The sequence below is a fragment of the Papilio xuthus genome, unplaced genomic scaffold (assembly GCF_000836235.2).
Source record: "Papilio xuthus unplaced genomic scaffold, Pxut_1.1 DF827680.1, whole genome shotgun sequence".
Lineage (NCBI taxonomy): Eukaryota > Metazoa > Arthropoda > Insecta > Lepidoptera > Papilionidae > Papilio > Papilio xuthus.
Genome location: NW_013530969.1, coordinates 1,222,785 through 1,238,900, shown reverse-complemented (window position 1 = coordinate 1,238,900; position 16,116 = coordinate 1,222,785). Strand labels below are relative to the sequence as shown.

The window sequence follows — 16,116 nt, the reverse complement described above, 5'->3', positions numbered from 1 at the left end:
GTCATGACCAGATTTGTTTTCGGGAAAATAAATTTATTTGGTCAATGAAAACCTATATAAAACATTACTCATCTAACCGTGGGTTTCTGAGACCAAAATTTTTGTATAAAACAACTGTTATGCTTGACAACAGAGAGTCAATAATATGTTCAAAATTGCGATTTTTGACTCGGAAACCCAGTTAGTCAAGAGGATAAACAAATAAAACGATCAGTAAATATAGAATGTAAATTTTATAAAGCAAAATGACACAAAACATAAAACGCACACAAATATAGTTTATTAAAATAAGTCGTTGTTTCGATAGTCAATGGAATGCTCTGGACCTGGTACAGATGTCAGCAGACTCCGTCAGCTGGGGCTCCCTGATGCCCAGGTTTATGACGCGTAGCGACACTGTCGACCTTCGAGCTTGGATAAAAAGCAAACAGATTACATTACTACACCATCCAGATGTACAGAATTTCTTCTTCCATTGTGGAGACAGGATTTTTCAAAAGTTATATGAAGGGCTTCGTGAATGTGTATATTTTCCTTAAAACTAATGTAATATAAGCGTCGATTTGCAGCGTGTAAAAGTCCAATATGAAAATGCTTGCTATCCTTAATATAATTTTGGCCAAAAAATCTCATGTTACGAAACAAAAACTCATAACAAATATTCACCTTGATCGGGAATATCGTCAGCTATCTGTAAAATGTAAAATCATATTAACAAACTCGTTGGTACAATTTTGATAACCTTACTATTATAAATGCGAATGTTTAGATGTATGGGATCTTCAGAACAGGTGCATGGAGCACGATGAAATTTGGTTTAGATGTTGAACACATTCTGTAAGAACACATAACCTACCCATGATCTGTGGTATACATTGGATTTACGTACTTAATCGATAGCTCCGCAACGGTCCAACTCATTAAAATATAGCACAGACTTGAATGAGGTAGTTTTCACTCTTTTTTTATCTTTCTGCTCAAACTGATCTGTGTACAAAGACTTATCAACAAAATAAAAAACTATTGGAGCGTATTCATCTTATTTATAAAATTCTCGTGTCACAATTTTCGTTCCCATACTCCTGTGAAACAGCTTGAGCGATTCTCATGAAATTTTGTGAGCATATTGAGTAGGTGTGAGAATCGGCCAACATCTATTTTTAATCCCGCGCGGACGGAGTCGCGGGCGACAGCTAATAATATATAATAGTGTGAGTGTACTGACGCTCTGCTCGCCGACTTTTGGCGCGAGAGTCCTGCGGAAGACGGAGAGGCGCTTGGTATATCCGCTGGCCATGCTCACGCCGCTGCGGGACGATGTCATAGACTCAGAGAATACTGATTCTGAATAAAACACATCAACAATATATTTTCTGACCTTTTTTGTATCAACGAATATTTTGGAGTTCTGACTAAATAGTAATCAGTTCAAAAAAAATTCTCGTCACGCGCTTCAGTCAAAAAGGTAAAATTGACAAGAGAATGGAAAGATTTTACCAGAGTTGGGTTATTTAGGTTCTTTAGGTGCTGTCTCCTGAAACACAGTATTTACTAGTTCAGGAAACAGAGCCCACAAAAATTATGTGAAAATGTTTTTTTGGTCAATAAAGGATTTTTATTTTATTTTATATTTACGAGGTAATGTAGGTACAAATAAGGATTCTTATATATAATTATTGTGCTAATTTAGTACTAGCAAATAATAACAGCGGTTATCCTTAAGTACAAACAAACATGCCTACTAATATACATGATAACACATAAATAATTTTATAAATTTCCTTTACGTATGTCGTTTATAAGTTTTTATGATCTAAATAACATAAAAGATTAACTATGGGTTTGTAAAACGAAAAGCCCTGTTTTGAACACAAGATAATAGGGATGAATTTATGTTTTTTTAGAGAGATTAGTCTCAGAAACCAATGATGAGAATCTATATATATACAAGAAAATCGTGTTAGTTACACTATTTATAACTCAAGAACGGCTTTACCGATATGGTTCAAAATTGGTGTGGAGGTAGCTTTAAGCCAGGAGACGGACATGGGATACTATTTATTAATTTTTTATTTTAATTTATGCCTTGAAGATCTGCTTTTTAACTTACTAATAATCTAAATGCGAATGTTTAGATGGATGGATGGGTGTTTGAACGGAAGGGATCTCGATTAAATTTGGCATACGTATAGAACACTAATTAAGTTTTTTTTTATCCACGCGGACGCAGTCGCGGGCGACAGCTAGTATACAATAAAGACAACGGGAGAAGAAAGAAGATTTATATGTTTTTGTTATTAGAAGAAATGAAAATTAGAACCTTCAACCGCTGGTGGAGTTCCCAGTGTGGCTGCGGACTCGCTCGCGATGATCCTGCAAAGACAAAAGTTAATTAGTTACTTTCTTTGCATATTAAAAAGCTAAGGTAGCTTGTTATAAGTTATTCATATGTTATATTATACTTTATTGGCCTTTTCATACTACAATTTCCTGAACAACACAACATAAATCTTTTTTTTCTATATAGTAAAGTAAATGTAGTCCATTGGTCAGATTAAAAGACTTTTTCTACGTATGCTTTATGCTTGTCTATATTAACTTTAACTATGTCAAGTTTGCGCAATTTCCTTAATAAGATACAAAGTTTACAAAAGGATCTTACTAATTTTATAAATGCGAATGTTTGGATGGATGGATGTTTATTTGAAGGTATCTCCTGCTGTAAGAACACGTAGGCTACTATTTCATTCTTTTTAGTTCCGTAGAGGTAGTTGCTTGCGACAGCTAATAATCTATTTACAGATTTGTGTGTGGACCTGTCTAGATAGGAGTGCAGCCGCGTGTTGTGCGGGGGCAGGTTGCGGCGCACCTCCTCCCCGCACAGCAGCACGGCGAGGTGTGCGCGCGCCTCCCGCACCCCCGCGCACGTCTCCTGCACGCCCTGCAGCGCTGTGTGCGCGGCCACCGAGTAGTTACGGTTGTACATAGACAACTAACCCATATCCAAATATTACCCACAGATAAATAATTATAAAAGATTGCTTCACTAAAGATACAAAAGCCGATAAGTAACCTATAAATTATTTTCAACTTACAAAATTCGCGAATGTCGTAAAAATTTAAGAAGTTCCAATCGCTACGAGAATTTTTTTTTCTCAAAACCGAATCTTACTAATATTATAAATGCGAATATTTGGATGTATGGATGAATGTATCTTAGAAAAACATTTCAGAACAAACCATGATGAAATTTGGTATAGTTGTGGAACATAGTCTGAAAGAACACATGCTGCGTTTATTACGCAAAGAAGTTTTTTTTTTAAATTCAGAACGGAGTCATAGGCGACAATTAGTGATAAAATACGCTGTACACACAATTTATAGTCTATGGTAAACAAGAGTTTACCTTAAATATGCGCCACTCGTCGACATCGTCAAATAATTTCTTCGCACGTTTCAAGTTAAGCGTGATGACGTCATGCGCGTTCTGCAAACGGTTCTCCTGCCGCTGTGCGTGCTCTTTTAAACTCTCCAATTGATTCTCCGCCTCAGATCTACCACAAAGTTTATTATAGAACATCTCATAGTTAATAGTAATCAGACAGATCACATTTATATCAAGACTAGCAGTCAAAATTGACAGTACGAATGTTTAAGTTTAAGAATGACAATGATAGTTGACTTGCGATATTGAAGTTCACTGTAGGTCTTCACTTAAAAGCTCGGAGCCTACCCTAAGTGAGGGGTGAGTAGGCAATAGGCAACCAAGCTGACCCTGTGTGGGTTAACTTCACATACATTGGTTGAAATATTTCGCCGATATGTGCAGATTGCATCATGATATTTCCCTCGGTTAAATGTACATATGAAATTTGCAAATAAAAAACACAAAAATAACAGCTGGACTCGAACTCAAGATTTTCAGATTGCAAGTCAAGTGCTTAACCCATGAGCCAACTACGCCTCACCCTTAGAGAAAAATATTAAGGCTATTGTGCACGATGGTGTTCACTGTAACCATAGACTAAAGCAGAGTAGAGAAATAGAACTGACTGCCTAGCTGTGAGCTGCTTGTACTTGTCGGCGAGCGTGGTGAGATGTGCACCGGCGTCGGCTACCTGCTCCTCCAGGCGCGCCACCTGCGTCTGCACCTGCTTCAGCGTGTCCCGTCTCTCGTAGTACTGCTTCGTCAGGTCGTTCAGTTCTGTTATTTCTGGACCTGACACAAGTATAACACATTTTAATTAATATTATTTTACATACATATAATAATTTTATTAAAATATCTAGGCGCTTGCTTGGAAATGACACCATTTTCATTGTTCCGATTTAAACGCGTCTGTTCAAGTTACGTGACAGTTAATTCTATCTATATTATTAGTTCTGATCTACACCATCCCTACAAACCGCTTCCATCAGCGCCTAAATGTCGAAAATGAAATAGGCATAAAATAGTAGGTGTTATAGCCCGTCCATTTATGAAGGTCGGTAGTGTGACGTACCGTCCTGGTCTAGCGGCGCGCTGTGTGCCATGAAGTGCGCGTGCGCAGCGTGCACGACGCGCATGGTGGCCTCCAGCGCGGACACGTCGCGCTCGCGCTTCACTATCTCCGCGTCCAGCTGCGCGCCGCGCTCCCGCAACTCCGCGCGCTCCGCCGCAAACTTATATCGCATTTACATTTACATGTTGCATATTTTACCTTTACATTGCTATGATTTGCGTAAAGCTAACTTTTAATGAAAATAGAACATATTTAAAGCTATGAAAAAATATTTATTGCAAAAGTAAATCGAGAAGATGACGTTCCAGTAATTCAAGTTTAAAGTCTTTTTTTTTTCAAATTTATTATAACTCTACAGAAAAATAAAGGTGGGTAGAAGAAAAAAAAGGTTTTTTTAAATTAATTCATATTAAACGTTTTAATATGAATAAATGGTGTTTAATATAGAAGTACGTGTTGATAAACAATATGAAGCTGAGCGGTGTTACCTTTATCTTGAAGAACGTGACGCTCAGCTGCTGACCGGACTCGTCCTTGCCCAGTGACGCAATGAATATGTCGTGTCTGACAACAATATTGCTTCATTTATAAATTGCCCTACATCCTATTAATATATCAGAACATAATGCTTAGTTCATTACAGTACAGAAGAACAGGAGATCTGGCCTGGCATGGACTGTACGGACTCACTGGCACCCAGTAACGTTTACACTATGCCAGTAGTATACCAGAGCTGATTTTGAGCGCTACTGTCTTACTGTCTTTTCCTTTATATTATGTTAACCAGGCATTATTCCGAACATTACTTATTTATGATTGTAGCAATTGATCATTAAGTAATCAGTACTTTTAGATATTATTAGAATTATTTGGCACGAATGACGCGCTTTCGTTACAAAGTCATGTGTCAGAATGATTAGTGAAGGGAATTAAACGTTGACATTTTAGTAAGGCTAGTGTTACGCCAGTACACCGGCACAGTATCGGATTTTTTTCTTAACAGTACAAATTTGAATGTATGAATGAGTGAATGTTGTGAAGATGTAACCTCTTAATGAGCTGATGCACGCGCTGCTCTCGCTCGCGTATCTCTCCGCGCAGCTTGCCGCACTCCTCCATCAGCGCGCGCTTCTGCACTCCGAACATGTCGCGACGTGCTCCTATCTCCACCAGACGCTCTTTCATTGCCTGACAACACACACACACACATACATACATACATATACACATTCATATTACAGTTACTAACACTTTATAATAACACGAGAAGGATAAATGACCTCTATCTGTGTAAAAAATCGTTTAAAAATTCCGAATTAAACAAAGTTACAAAACTCGGGAAAATACAGAATTTTATTGAGTATATCATTTGCGCGGATTCATTGCACAATCTAATAGTTTGTACATTGAATATTATTTAAATCCATTTAATCAGACTTCGTCAACGTATAAAAGAAGTAGGTTATAACATGCCTAAAGTCCCATCATAATCGGTAATGCCCTTCAGGAGATTATCCGAAACAACGACAAGCAGACGGACAAAAATTATTTTTCGTTAACAGTTACGCGAATACATCATTATAATATCCCTGGTAGTTTGTTTGTACTAACAGCGTCAAGCTGCAGCCGACGCTCGTCAAGCGTGTAGTGCGTGCGGTCGAGTCCAGCGAGCGCGCGCGTCGCATGCGCCACACGCAGCCGCGTCAGCGCCTCCTCCACGCGCAGCCGCCGCCACTCCTCGCGAGATGCACACACCTCCTTCTCGCCCCCGGACACGTTCAACATCGACGTTTTTAGACGACTTTGCTGCAAAACCAAATTAAACCAATCTTTGTTATATCACTGTAAAATACTTTATGAGAAAGCCTGTACACAATCGCTACCCAAAGGGGTAAAGTCCACGAACTTCCATTTGGCGCGGTCCTGACACACATCTCTCGCTACTTCTACAATCATATATGTACATACATGCCTGTACATACATCTATGTACAGTCAAATCGGTTTCTGGTACTCATGTTACCATCTTTCTTGACTATTTCATCAATCTAAACGGTAAAAGTTTGTTTGGGACGACCCCGACCGACCCAGTCGCTTACTTTCCTTTTATTCACCCTTTCAATATGTCTAAAACAAAGTTATTTAAAATCTCTAAGCCTTTATAATAAGATTTTATGTACAATAATATTCTAAAAGCTGTTTAAATATACTCGCCAGGTTAACAAATTCCGCGTTTTTAGTCTCGAGATCGCGGGCGAGGCGACGCATGTCATCGTGGAGTCGCGCGCCGTGCCGCTCCAGCAGCGCCACGCGCGCCGCGTGACGACCACACACCTCTTTCAACCTAACAATTAAAATATTACATCAAATCACTTAAAATTGTAAAATTCTAATAAAAACAGAAGTTCTGTTTAGTATCAGGATTAATTTTACTAATATTTTAACTGAGAATGTTTGGATGTATGGATGGATAAATGTTAGTGAGAAATTATCTGCAGAAAAGTTCAACTGATATCCATAAAATTTGACATAGATATAGAACATAGTCTGGAAGAACACATAGATATTTTTTTTTTAATTTCGCGTGCACCGAGTAAGTGTGATAGCTAGTAATACTATAAACCATAAAGAAAGACCTATTTTCCTGTTCTGCGAGCTCCGCGGAGCATTCCCTCTCAGCTTGGGCTCCCTCCATGTGCGCCACCCGAGCTCCTGTAGTTTCCAGCTGGTAGCACTATACAAAACAATTACACTAGCCGTAGATAAAATTAAATATATCTTTACCAATAAAATTATAATACATTAGTGTGTACAATTACGTACAATAGCGTAGAGAGATTCCTTCAGTCCTTGCAGAGTACGTTCAATATTGCGTTGCTTGGTGTCCAACTTGCTCATCACAGCTTTCGAAGCTGTGAAAAAAAGTAATTAAACTGTAACAAAATTAGAAATGCAGATCTTTGTTAGAAGGTATCTCCAGAACGGCTCCATGGATCTTGCTGAAATTTGACACAGATGTAGAAAATAGTCTAAAAACATTTAAGCTACTAATTATATATTTGTTTTAATTCCAGGCGAACAGAGTCGCGGGCGGACAGCTAGTTGCAATAACCTAATATTTAAACCAACCGAGTTTTTAAAGAACATTTTTTTCTTTAAACGATACCTTTTAACTGCATACTAAACAGTTTCTCTTCGTTCTTAAGTTCTAGAAGTTTCTGATTCTCCATAAAGGAGCAATGCATAGCGCGCTGCTGGTTTAAGTTCATTTGGCTCGCGTAACGCTCCTCCTCCTGTCATACCAAACATTCGTTTATTATTTTCAATGGCACTGGTTTAAATACATCAGTACACAATGCACCTATTTAAATGTTCATAAGTTGTACTATCGGAGAATCTAGCGGCATACCACTTTACAAGCGACAACCGTTTGAACGTTTCCATTAGGATGCAACTTTTAAATTTATCTATACTAAAAATGTTTGGTTAGTTGTACAAAACTTATTGGTTACCCATTACTGCTACCTTATTAGTAATTTTGTTAGAAAGGACGAAGTTTGTCTTGTTGCAAGGAATAAGGCAATTTATATGTAAGTGGAACACCGCGTAGTGCCCTGACTGTACTTCTGGAGATTTGGAAGTAATAGAACCGCAGTTTAGAGATAATCAAGTAAATATTGTTAAATAAACGAATGATATTTTATTAAATTCTTTCTGTATAAACAAATAAACTTACATTTAACATTTCTTCCAGCTGTTTTGCTCTTTTCTCGGAACTTTTCGATTTGTCTGTAGATTCCAGTAATTTTTCTTTAAGTTCCTTGATCTAGAAATATTAATTGTATTTATAGACCGAGCTTTAAATATAATTGATAGATCATTGTTTGGAAAATATTTTTAGTACCTTTTCTATAATATTTTTGAGTGCGACATCTTTCTGGTGCTGTTCCTCGAAAATGCTTTTGTTCTCTAAACGGAGTTTTTCAAGGAAGTTACGCATGTTGCTCAACTCTCGTTGCATGGCTTTTAACTGAAAAAACATATTTCAAACATTTTTTTACCACTTAACTACTCTGTAACAATTTATCATCTTCGGTTAAGTATACGCTAACCTGGAATATAAAAACCCGTGGTACATTGTAAGAAAATATGGAACTAATTGCTTAAGATAATGATTAAAAAGCCGCCAGACTAGATTTTTTACATTCTTGGTTACAATACAGATCATGAGTTGTTCCACCTATAAAATTAATTGCCTTAAAATGTTTGATTTGCCTACAGTGTTCCCCACATTGGTGTGAGTGAAATACCTCGCTGTCCAGTGTGAGGTTCTCTTCCAAAGTCTGCTCATGCTGGAAGCGTGTGAGGCTAAGCTGCTGCGCCAGGGTGATGTTCTCTCTGGTGGCCTCCGCATTGTCTGCGCGCTGATGGTCGCAGAACGCCTGCTGCTCGCGGCACTGCTCCGTCACTTTGTTCGCCGCATCTTCTAGCACTGCATAATCCTAGACAACTCTTGTAAATTACTTTGTTCAAATATTCCTTCAACATAACCTTAATGAACCTTTGATTTTAGCATTTACCTCTTTTATATGCCTGATGTCGATGTCGCGTTGACGCAGATTCTCCACAGCGCCTGTCCACATTGCCATCATTTGTTTCCTCTGCTCCATACCTTCCATCACCTATACATATATCAACTTACCATAACGGAAAACATATACACAAAAAATTTGATAAATTATTCCTAAATTACAAACAAATTAGTATAGATAATTTTATTTTCCTTCATCAAATAAAATTGTATACTCTGCTTAAAAATTACTGCTTTTGCTTCGTTTCTATTTAAACTTGATTGTTGGAGTCCTGACACTTAATTCTATCTCTATTATTAGTTCGAACCCTTACTAAGGCTACACTAAGCGCCAAAAAGGCGAAAATGAAATGGGCACAAAATACTTTTTTAATCCATGTATAGAGGTCAGTGTTATAATGCTAAATTGTGTAAAACCTAGAGTTACTTCTTGGTGGTAAATTCCCGTCCATAGACTATCTCATAATATCACCCAAAAAGTCACTTGTTTCTTTCCCCTATAAATAATATGTATGTAATATAATTATACTTACTTGTACAGATATCCTCTCACAGGCGCGCTCCTCCGCACTCAAGTTGCCCACGAGCTGGTTAAGACGGTCACGCAGTCGGTCATGTTCCTGCTTTAGCTGCAGCCTCTTGGTCTCCAAAGCCTACCAATTACATTTTAGTAATTCATAAAGAAAATAAAAACACTATGTGACTTACCATATATTATTTTTTTCTCTTTTTATTATATTTACTACAAGCTGTCACCAGCGACTCCGTACGCGCGGAATTAAAAAAAAAACTATTGGTCGCAGCGTAATTTTTTATAGCCTTAAGCCTTCCTCTATAAATAGACTTTCCAACAATAAAAGAATTTTTCAAATCGGCCCAGTAGTTCTTGAGATTAGCGCATTTAAACAAACAAACTCTTGCTTTATATTAGTATACATATTATCTTACTAATATTATAAATGGGAAAATTTGAACGGATGGAATTCTGTTAGAAGGTATCAATGTTTTAATGGATCTCTATATTTGGCACAGATGTAAAGTCATTGACAACAATAATAGAATAACATGTTACCTTAGCTTTAGACAGATCCTGTTTAGTGAACTGTTCTATGGCTGTAATGTCGCTGGCATTCCTCTCCAGTGCTGCGCGCCACTCCTGCAGAGCGCCTCTCTCCCCGCATACTTCACTCTTCAGTGTATCCGCCTTTTTCAAAAGACGCGCAATACTGCCTGTGATAATTTTAATTTGTAACTTTATATTGTTTTATATCAAATAAACATACTCTACAATTACACCGTTGTTAAACTACTATTGCCTATTTATCTACAGAAAGTTTTAACAGAGGTAGAACCTGCTTTAACACCTTCGCACAAATTGACCCAGATCGCCCAGTGAAATACCACAACCACACAGAAAAAGAAAGTGTCCTGGTGGCCTAATTTAGTCCTCTGTCTTTTCCCACCCTATATCTCATAAGGAAAGGATGGGAAGTGGAATTTCCAGATGAGAGGATGCATGGGAAGAGAAAATATTTTCTTTCTGTACATTCTCTCCTCCGTCGATTAAAGGTAGGCAACACATTTGCAATTGTGTATATCTATAGGCAACGGTCACTTTGCTAGTTCAGCGATTTCAGGTGGCCACTCGCTTGTTTACTTATGATATAAAAAAAGAAAGATAGATACATATATGTATTTATAAAAAAAAAACATAAATATTGGCGGCACAAGCAATAACAATGCTAATTTACACTCACAAGTTCTTACATGTGAAAAATCTAGAAAGATATGCAGATGAATATTTCTCATTTGTGCATTTTTAATTGCTAGATATCATTATTTTCAAAGAAACATTAACATTAAATACTTACCATTTATTTACCTTATAATAGATATTGATAAAAAAGTATTTTAAAATTGTACATATATTTATTATGAATCTAATAATACAGACCTGTGCTAGTGAATAGTTGATTGTGCTAGTACATAAAATACATAAACATCATCTGAATGTTAAATAACTTTACATTGTAGCCTATCAATCCTAGTTGCAGCAGCACTACTTTCTTTGTTAGACTCAACCACATCCTTGTCAAGTCTGTCCGCTTCATTCTTTGACAACTGATGTACCTTGATTTCCTGCTCCAATTGTTGTTTCTGAGCAAATAGTAGACGCTGAAATAACCACGAAAATTATAAATAATTTAATACAACTTCATTACATTTAGGATACTGTTGATTTAACTCACAGTATTTTCTTGATATTCAGTATGTACAAAGTCCTTGTATTTATTAAGATCACTACGTTTTTGTAGTTGCAACGTAAGGGCTTCTTTCAAGGTCTGGATTTCATTTTGCCTAAAAAAACAAATACATTTTAAAAACCAAAATACCTACTATATTTCATGCATTTTCTTTAAAGCTTACCTCGCAATTAATATTGTTTCTAAATTGCTGTTATTAGGGTCAGCTAATGGAATTCTTGTTCCTTGATTCCATCCCAGTTCCTCAAGTAATTGTGCCATATAACCAGGTACCTTCTCAGGCGCACTCATTGTCAGTTAAATGTAAGAATAAAATTAATAATTAAAAGTGTAGCAATTTCTGATAAGTGCAATTTTATTACATATACGAAACCCAACTATACTTTAATCGATCCAACAAATTGGACGTCATATTTGAAACCTAGAAACTTGTAAACAAACAATCGATACATGAAAAGTCAAAAAGTAAACAAATGTCATGCCGTATTTTGTTTTTGTTTTTGATTTTTGACATTTAAAACACAAAAGTTAACAAAAACCATAGAGAAGATCAAGAGGAGATGTTTTCGCCAGCTTGTCTTGCCACTTATATTAAAACTGATCCTAGTTTAAAATAATTTAATTCCCTATTCATAATGTTCAAATTGGCATACGATTATATTTCGAGGGTAGAGTTTATAGAAATACTGAAGAAAGTATGGTTTAATTATATTAATGTATTAAAGAGGATTTACGAAAGTGGTACTGTTTAATTCAGTAATGACATTGCTCTTCGTCTAACAATTTTCAATGACTTGCATTTATTGATTTTTGATTTCCTTCGCTGATAAAGTAATATGTACATAAAATATGCACTTGTTATTACTCTAGAAATAAGAAATATCCGCTTTTACACTACAAATGTATAGGGGAGCACCGGGCAAGAATCAGGATCTCTTATAAGGAAATTACACAATAGAAGTTTCGTAAAATCTCCTTTACTTTCTCAATAAACAATTTCGTTGTGAACCCATCCGAGCATCAATATCATTTTGCAATAAAATGCAATGGGAAAAAGGAAATTAATTGGTTGCTGATTATGGATTAACCCTTATCTAAGACTTTTCTTAAGATGTTGGCACAGTTATTATATTTTATCAAATGCCACAAAACGTTAATGGTTACAGTTAATTATGGAGCGCTTCTCAAGAATCCATTTCGTATAAGTAGTAAAATTTCTTGACATGCCGCCAAAAGAGTTCACGCAGCGCTCTAAAAATAACGTTCGGGTGGTTTAGTTTCGTGCTATCGCAGCAACACATAGTTCACAAAAACTAACATCGTTTTTTGTTTAAAATTTTAATAAAATGAGTGCTGACGCAGCGTCCTTACCGTGTCCAATATGTTTACATACTGGTGTTTTCAATTCCGCACAAGCATTAAAAGACAGATTGATTTACGTCTCCACCAACAATATAGTGTGTCCAATATGTCAAGAGTCGCTGTCGGGACTGGATAAATTAACCATACATCTCTTCAGTCACGTTTCGTTTTTATCATCACATGGATCGTTGGAAAAAAGTGAAAAGACGGAAACAAAATCTGAAGTAAAACAGGGAAGTCAAATACCTCCTACCACGCTAAAGAAAACAAGAACGGCGCCGTCTAAAAATAAAGTATCGGCATCTACGGCGCCAGTTAAGTTTGTTAAAATATATCCAAAATTACCAGTGATAGCTTTGAATACCGTTCCTATTATAGATATACAGGGTGGTGTGGACGGATGTGTTCAGAGTAATAACCCGGTGTACATACCAACTGTGAAAGCTGAAACGGCTACTGTGAATACCGACCATAAATGTAATGTATGTGGCTTATGCTTCCTTGATTCCAACATATTAAAAATGCACAAATGTTTATTACACAATTTGGATGACAAATCTGATAACAACTTTTCAAGCTACGATTGTCATTTATGTCCTAAAACTTTTAAAATGAGAGGTTCACTAATGGTACACTTAAGAGTTGCCCACTATGGCTTTCCTTCTCAATCTGCCACAACAAAAAAATTAAAGGAAAAAAGTGGAAAAGGTGAAATAGAAAGTAAACCTACTACACTAGATAGGAGTGATGCGAAACAATGGCAGTGCGATGTTTGCCGTAAAAGCTTTACAACAAAATACTTTTTAAAGAAGCACAAACGACTTCATACAGGTTAAACATATTGGTGTTCATTTGAGGTAATACTACTAACCAATTTTCATATTCGTCATTATGTACCAATCGTGTCAAATATAATTTTATAATAACTAGGCATTGCAAAAACATCATGAAAACGCATTTAACTTTAACAAAAGCCATTAATCATTGTGCTTTATGGCTTCGTTTACTTCAGAAACCCACCAACAATTTAAAACTGAACAAAGGCATTAATTTATTATGTAGAGCTTGCTGGTGAATTAAATTACCATGAATTAACATTTCAATTTATTATAAGTACATACCATGTTATTTTTATTAATTGTATGTTATATATTTTTTCAGGGGAAACACCGTACGCGTGTACACAATGTAACAAAACTTTTACCTTCCAACAATCTTACCACAAACATCTCCTTTATCACAATGATGAAAAACCTCATGTATGTAATTATTGCAATCGAGCTTTCAAAGAATTATCGACTCTCCATAACCATCAACGTATACATACTGGAGAAAAGCCGTTTTCCTGTGAAACATGTGGTAAGTTTGTTTTACAACATTTGTAAACTTTTTGACCTTCGTCTCCTAAGCTAAAAATTTATTTACAAGATAAAACTAAATTGTAAATTATTAAAAATTCATGTTACAGGAAAATGCTTTCGACAACGCGTTTCATATTTAGTGCATCGCAGAATACACACAGGCGCCATGCCTTATAAATGTACAGCTTGCAAAAAAAGTTTTCGATATAAAGTAAGGCATCGTTTCGTATCGTTTTTATGCGCTTGTATAATTTTCATTGGCTTATAAAAAATATCACGAGCAATAGAACAACTAAATGTACACAACCGTAACTTGGTGTCTTTTTTGCAGGTATCCCAAAGAACACATAAGTGTCAAGCACAACCGCCTGGTACTGTCGTTCGGCAGTCTGGTGATCTGGTAGAAAAACTTAAAAAAAAGTATAAAAACGAGCCAACGCCTAACACCAATGAAGGAAATTGCAGTAACTTAAATTACACAGAAATATCTGAAGCTAATGCGGAATTGGTTCGCACTGGAGCAAAACTATCTTTGGAAGATATTGAATCCGATGGTTTCTCAATAATAGCAGAAGCTTTTACCAAAAGCAATGAAGACCATGACGTAATGTCAGATCCCGGTTACTCTACACATCGTGATGATAATAACGCCACGGAATACAAACACTACGAAATATTTGGAGATGATCTTGAGGATTTGATAGATTCTGTGCCAATTAATGACAAAAATATCCCCTCACCATCAGAAATATTAAAAAACTTATGTTTGACTAATGACGATGACTATATATAATGAAAATAAAAACGTTTTGTAGATCGAATCATGTCACTATTCCTAGAAAAAAACATACCGACGAATTGAGAACCTTTTTGAAATCGGCTAAAATTAGTAAAATAGTGAAAGGCAAACAATTGATAAGCATATTATCATTATGAATTTTATATTGTGATTAATCTCTATCGTTCTTTAGGGTTTTCAAGTTTTATATAAAGAAAAGTTTATTCATAACACTTTTTTATGTGTTGATGCCAGCACTTCTTTATTTTAATTGTTATCTCTACATTTGTACATATTAATAAGATTGGAGTGTCTTTTATAATATCGAAAAAAATATATTTCGTCCACATTATGTTTTTGAATAATTGATGCGCACGGGTATATAATAGCCTACTTTTATAATTCTGCGCTGACGAAGACACGGACGTTCGCTAGTAAAAGGATTATAGTTTAAAAACTTAAATAAACCAATTATGTTGATTTTTTTATAACTTTAAACAACGATTACGCATAAAAATAGTACGATGTTATTGAATCAACTTCTATTTTATTTTTTAGAATATTAAGCTTTTATAAGCATGAGTTGGCACGAGTTAATCGGAACAGGTAGGTCATTTTCCTAGTCCGTTTCTCTAATCTCTAATAGTTAATGTTTCTCTCTTTCCTCTTAAATGTTTATGGAAAACCATAATGTCAAACACAATTCATATGACATGACAACACCATCTTCTTTCTGAGAATACATTGTCTGTGGTAGTCAGAATGAGAAAAAAACACGCTTTGGTTTGGTATCAGCCAGCTGTTTTTATTCCGAGTGTTTGAAAATCAGTGAAAATTTTAATGGGTCAAAATTGAACAGTGTCATTTCATTTTCAAACAGTGACATTTTGTGAACTTGAAGTGAAAATATTATGCTTTGAAAATTCTTACTGAGTAAAATATTAATCGATTTATGATTTTGTCGCTCATTACGACAAATGCTTTTTAGTTTTATTACGTCGTATTTCTGAAACGCGATGTGTTTATTAAAGTGACTTGTTCCATTACGTGGTTTCACACTTTGGAAACCTTTTGTCTGTGGGTAAGTGATCCCTATAATTATGTACTATGTTTATTTCGATTTACAATTATAAATAATTTATTCGGAGTATATTCGTAAAGTTCTCATAAAATTAATGGCGTGCTGTTTTATATTATATACTATTTTGAATTTTCTTTGCCATGACTTTTTTGTTGGTCAAACAACGAAGAACAAAGAA

At 35.8% G+C, this 16,116-nt stretch overlaps 3 protein-coding genes across 4 annotated transcripts in view; 2 read left to right on the top strand and 1 right to left on the bottom strand.

Annotated features, from left to right (window-relative positions):
• Positions 1–241: 241 nt before the first annotated feature.
• On the bottom strand, positions 242–11,805 carry LOC106117122 (Coiled-coil domain containing protein 39). Its single transcript, XM_013311208.1, has 24 exons — positions 11,520–11,805; positions 11,342–11,450; positions 11,120–11,267; positions 10,165–10,322; positions 9,626–9,745; positions 9,082–9,183; positions 8,812–9,003; positions 8,406–8,531; positions 8,238–8,327; positions 7,668–7,794; positions 7,325–7,413; positions 7,138–7,235; positions 6,716–6,845; positions 6,114–6,308; positions 5,551–5,690; positions 4,991–5,066; positions 4,503–4,662; positions 4,054–4,219; positions 3,407–3,554; positions 2,817–2,992; positions 2,321–2,373; positions 1,226–1,344; positions 667–691; positions 242–411 (listed from the first exon to the last, which is right to left on the bottom strand). Exons 1-24 carry the CDS (start codon positions 11,645–11,647, stop codon positions 308–310), a joined length of 2,979 nt encoding a protein of 992 aa, XP_013166662.1. The 5' UTR covers positions 11,648–11,805; the 3' UTR covers positions 242–307.
• A 793-nt stretch (positions 11,806–12,598) lies between these two features.
• On the top strand, positions 12,599–14,900 carry LOC106117123 (zinc finger protein 658B). Its single transcript, XM_013311209.1, has 4 exons — positions 12,599–13,549; positions 13,880–14,077; positions 14,187–14,290; positions 14,411–14,900. Exons 1-4 carry the CDS (start codon positions 12,703–12,705, stop codon positions 14,870–14,872), a joined length of 1,611 nt encoding a protein of 536 aa, XP_013166663.1. The 5' UTR covers positions 12,599–12,702; the 3' UTR covers positions 14,873–14,900.
• Positions 14,901–15,616: 716 nt separating this feature from the next.
• Positions 15,617–16,116, top strand: part of ctrip (E3 ubiquitin-protein ligase ctrip) — a 32,069-nt gene continuing 31,569 nt past the window's right edge. For both annotated transcript variants that reach the window (XM_013311207.1, XM_013311202.1), the window contains exon 1: positions 15,617–15,938. The gene's annotated coding sequence lies outside the window, so the exon portion shown is untranslated. The remainder of the gene's footprint in view (positions 15,939–16,116) is intronic.

Coding starts and splice junctions, on each gene's coding strand:
- LOC106117122 (XM_013311208.1), bottom strand. CDS start 11,647: ATGAGTGCGCCTGAGAAGGTACCTGGTTATATGGCACAATTACTTGAG. Junction 7,795..8,237: donor AGCTGGAAGAAATGTTAAAT/GTAAGTTTATTT, acceptor TTGGTATGACAG/GAGGAGGAGCGTTACGCGAG. Junction 4,220..4,502: donor CGCGCCGCTAGACCAGGACG/GTACGTCACACT, acceptor TACTTGTGTCAG/GTCCAGAAATAACAGAACTG.
- LOC106117123 (XM_013311209.1), top strand. CDS start 12,703: ATGAGTGCTGACGCAGCGTCCTTACCGTGTCCAATATGTTTACATACT. Junction 13,550..13,879: donor GCACAAACGACTTCATACAG/GTTAAACATATT, acceptor ATATTTTTTCAG/GGGAAACACCGTACGCGTGT. Junction 14,078..14,186: donor GTTTTCCTGTGAAACATGTG/GTAAGTTTGTTT, acceptor TTCATGTTACAG/GAAAATGCTTTCGACAACGC.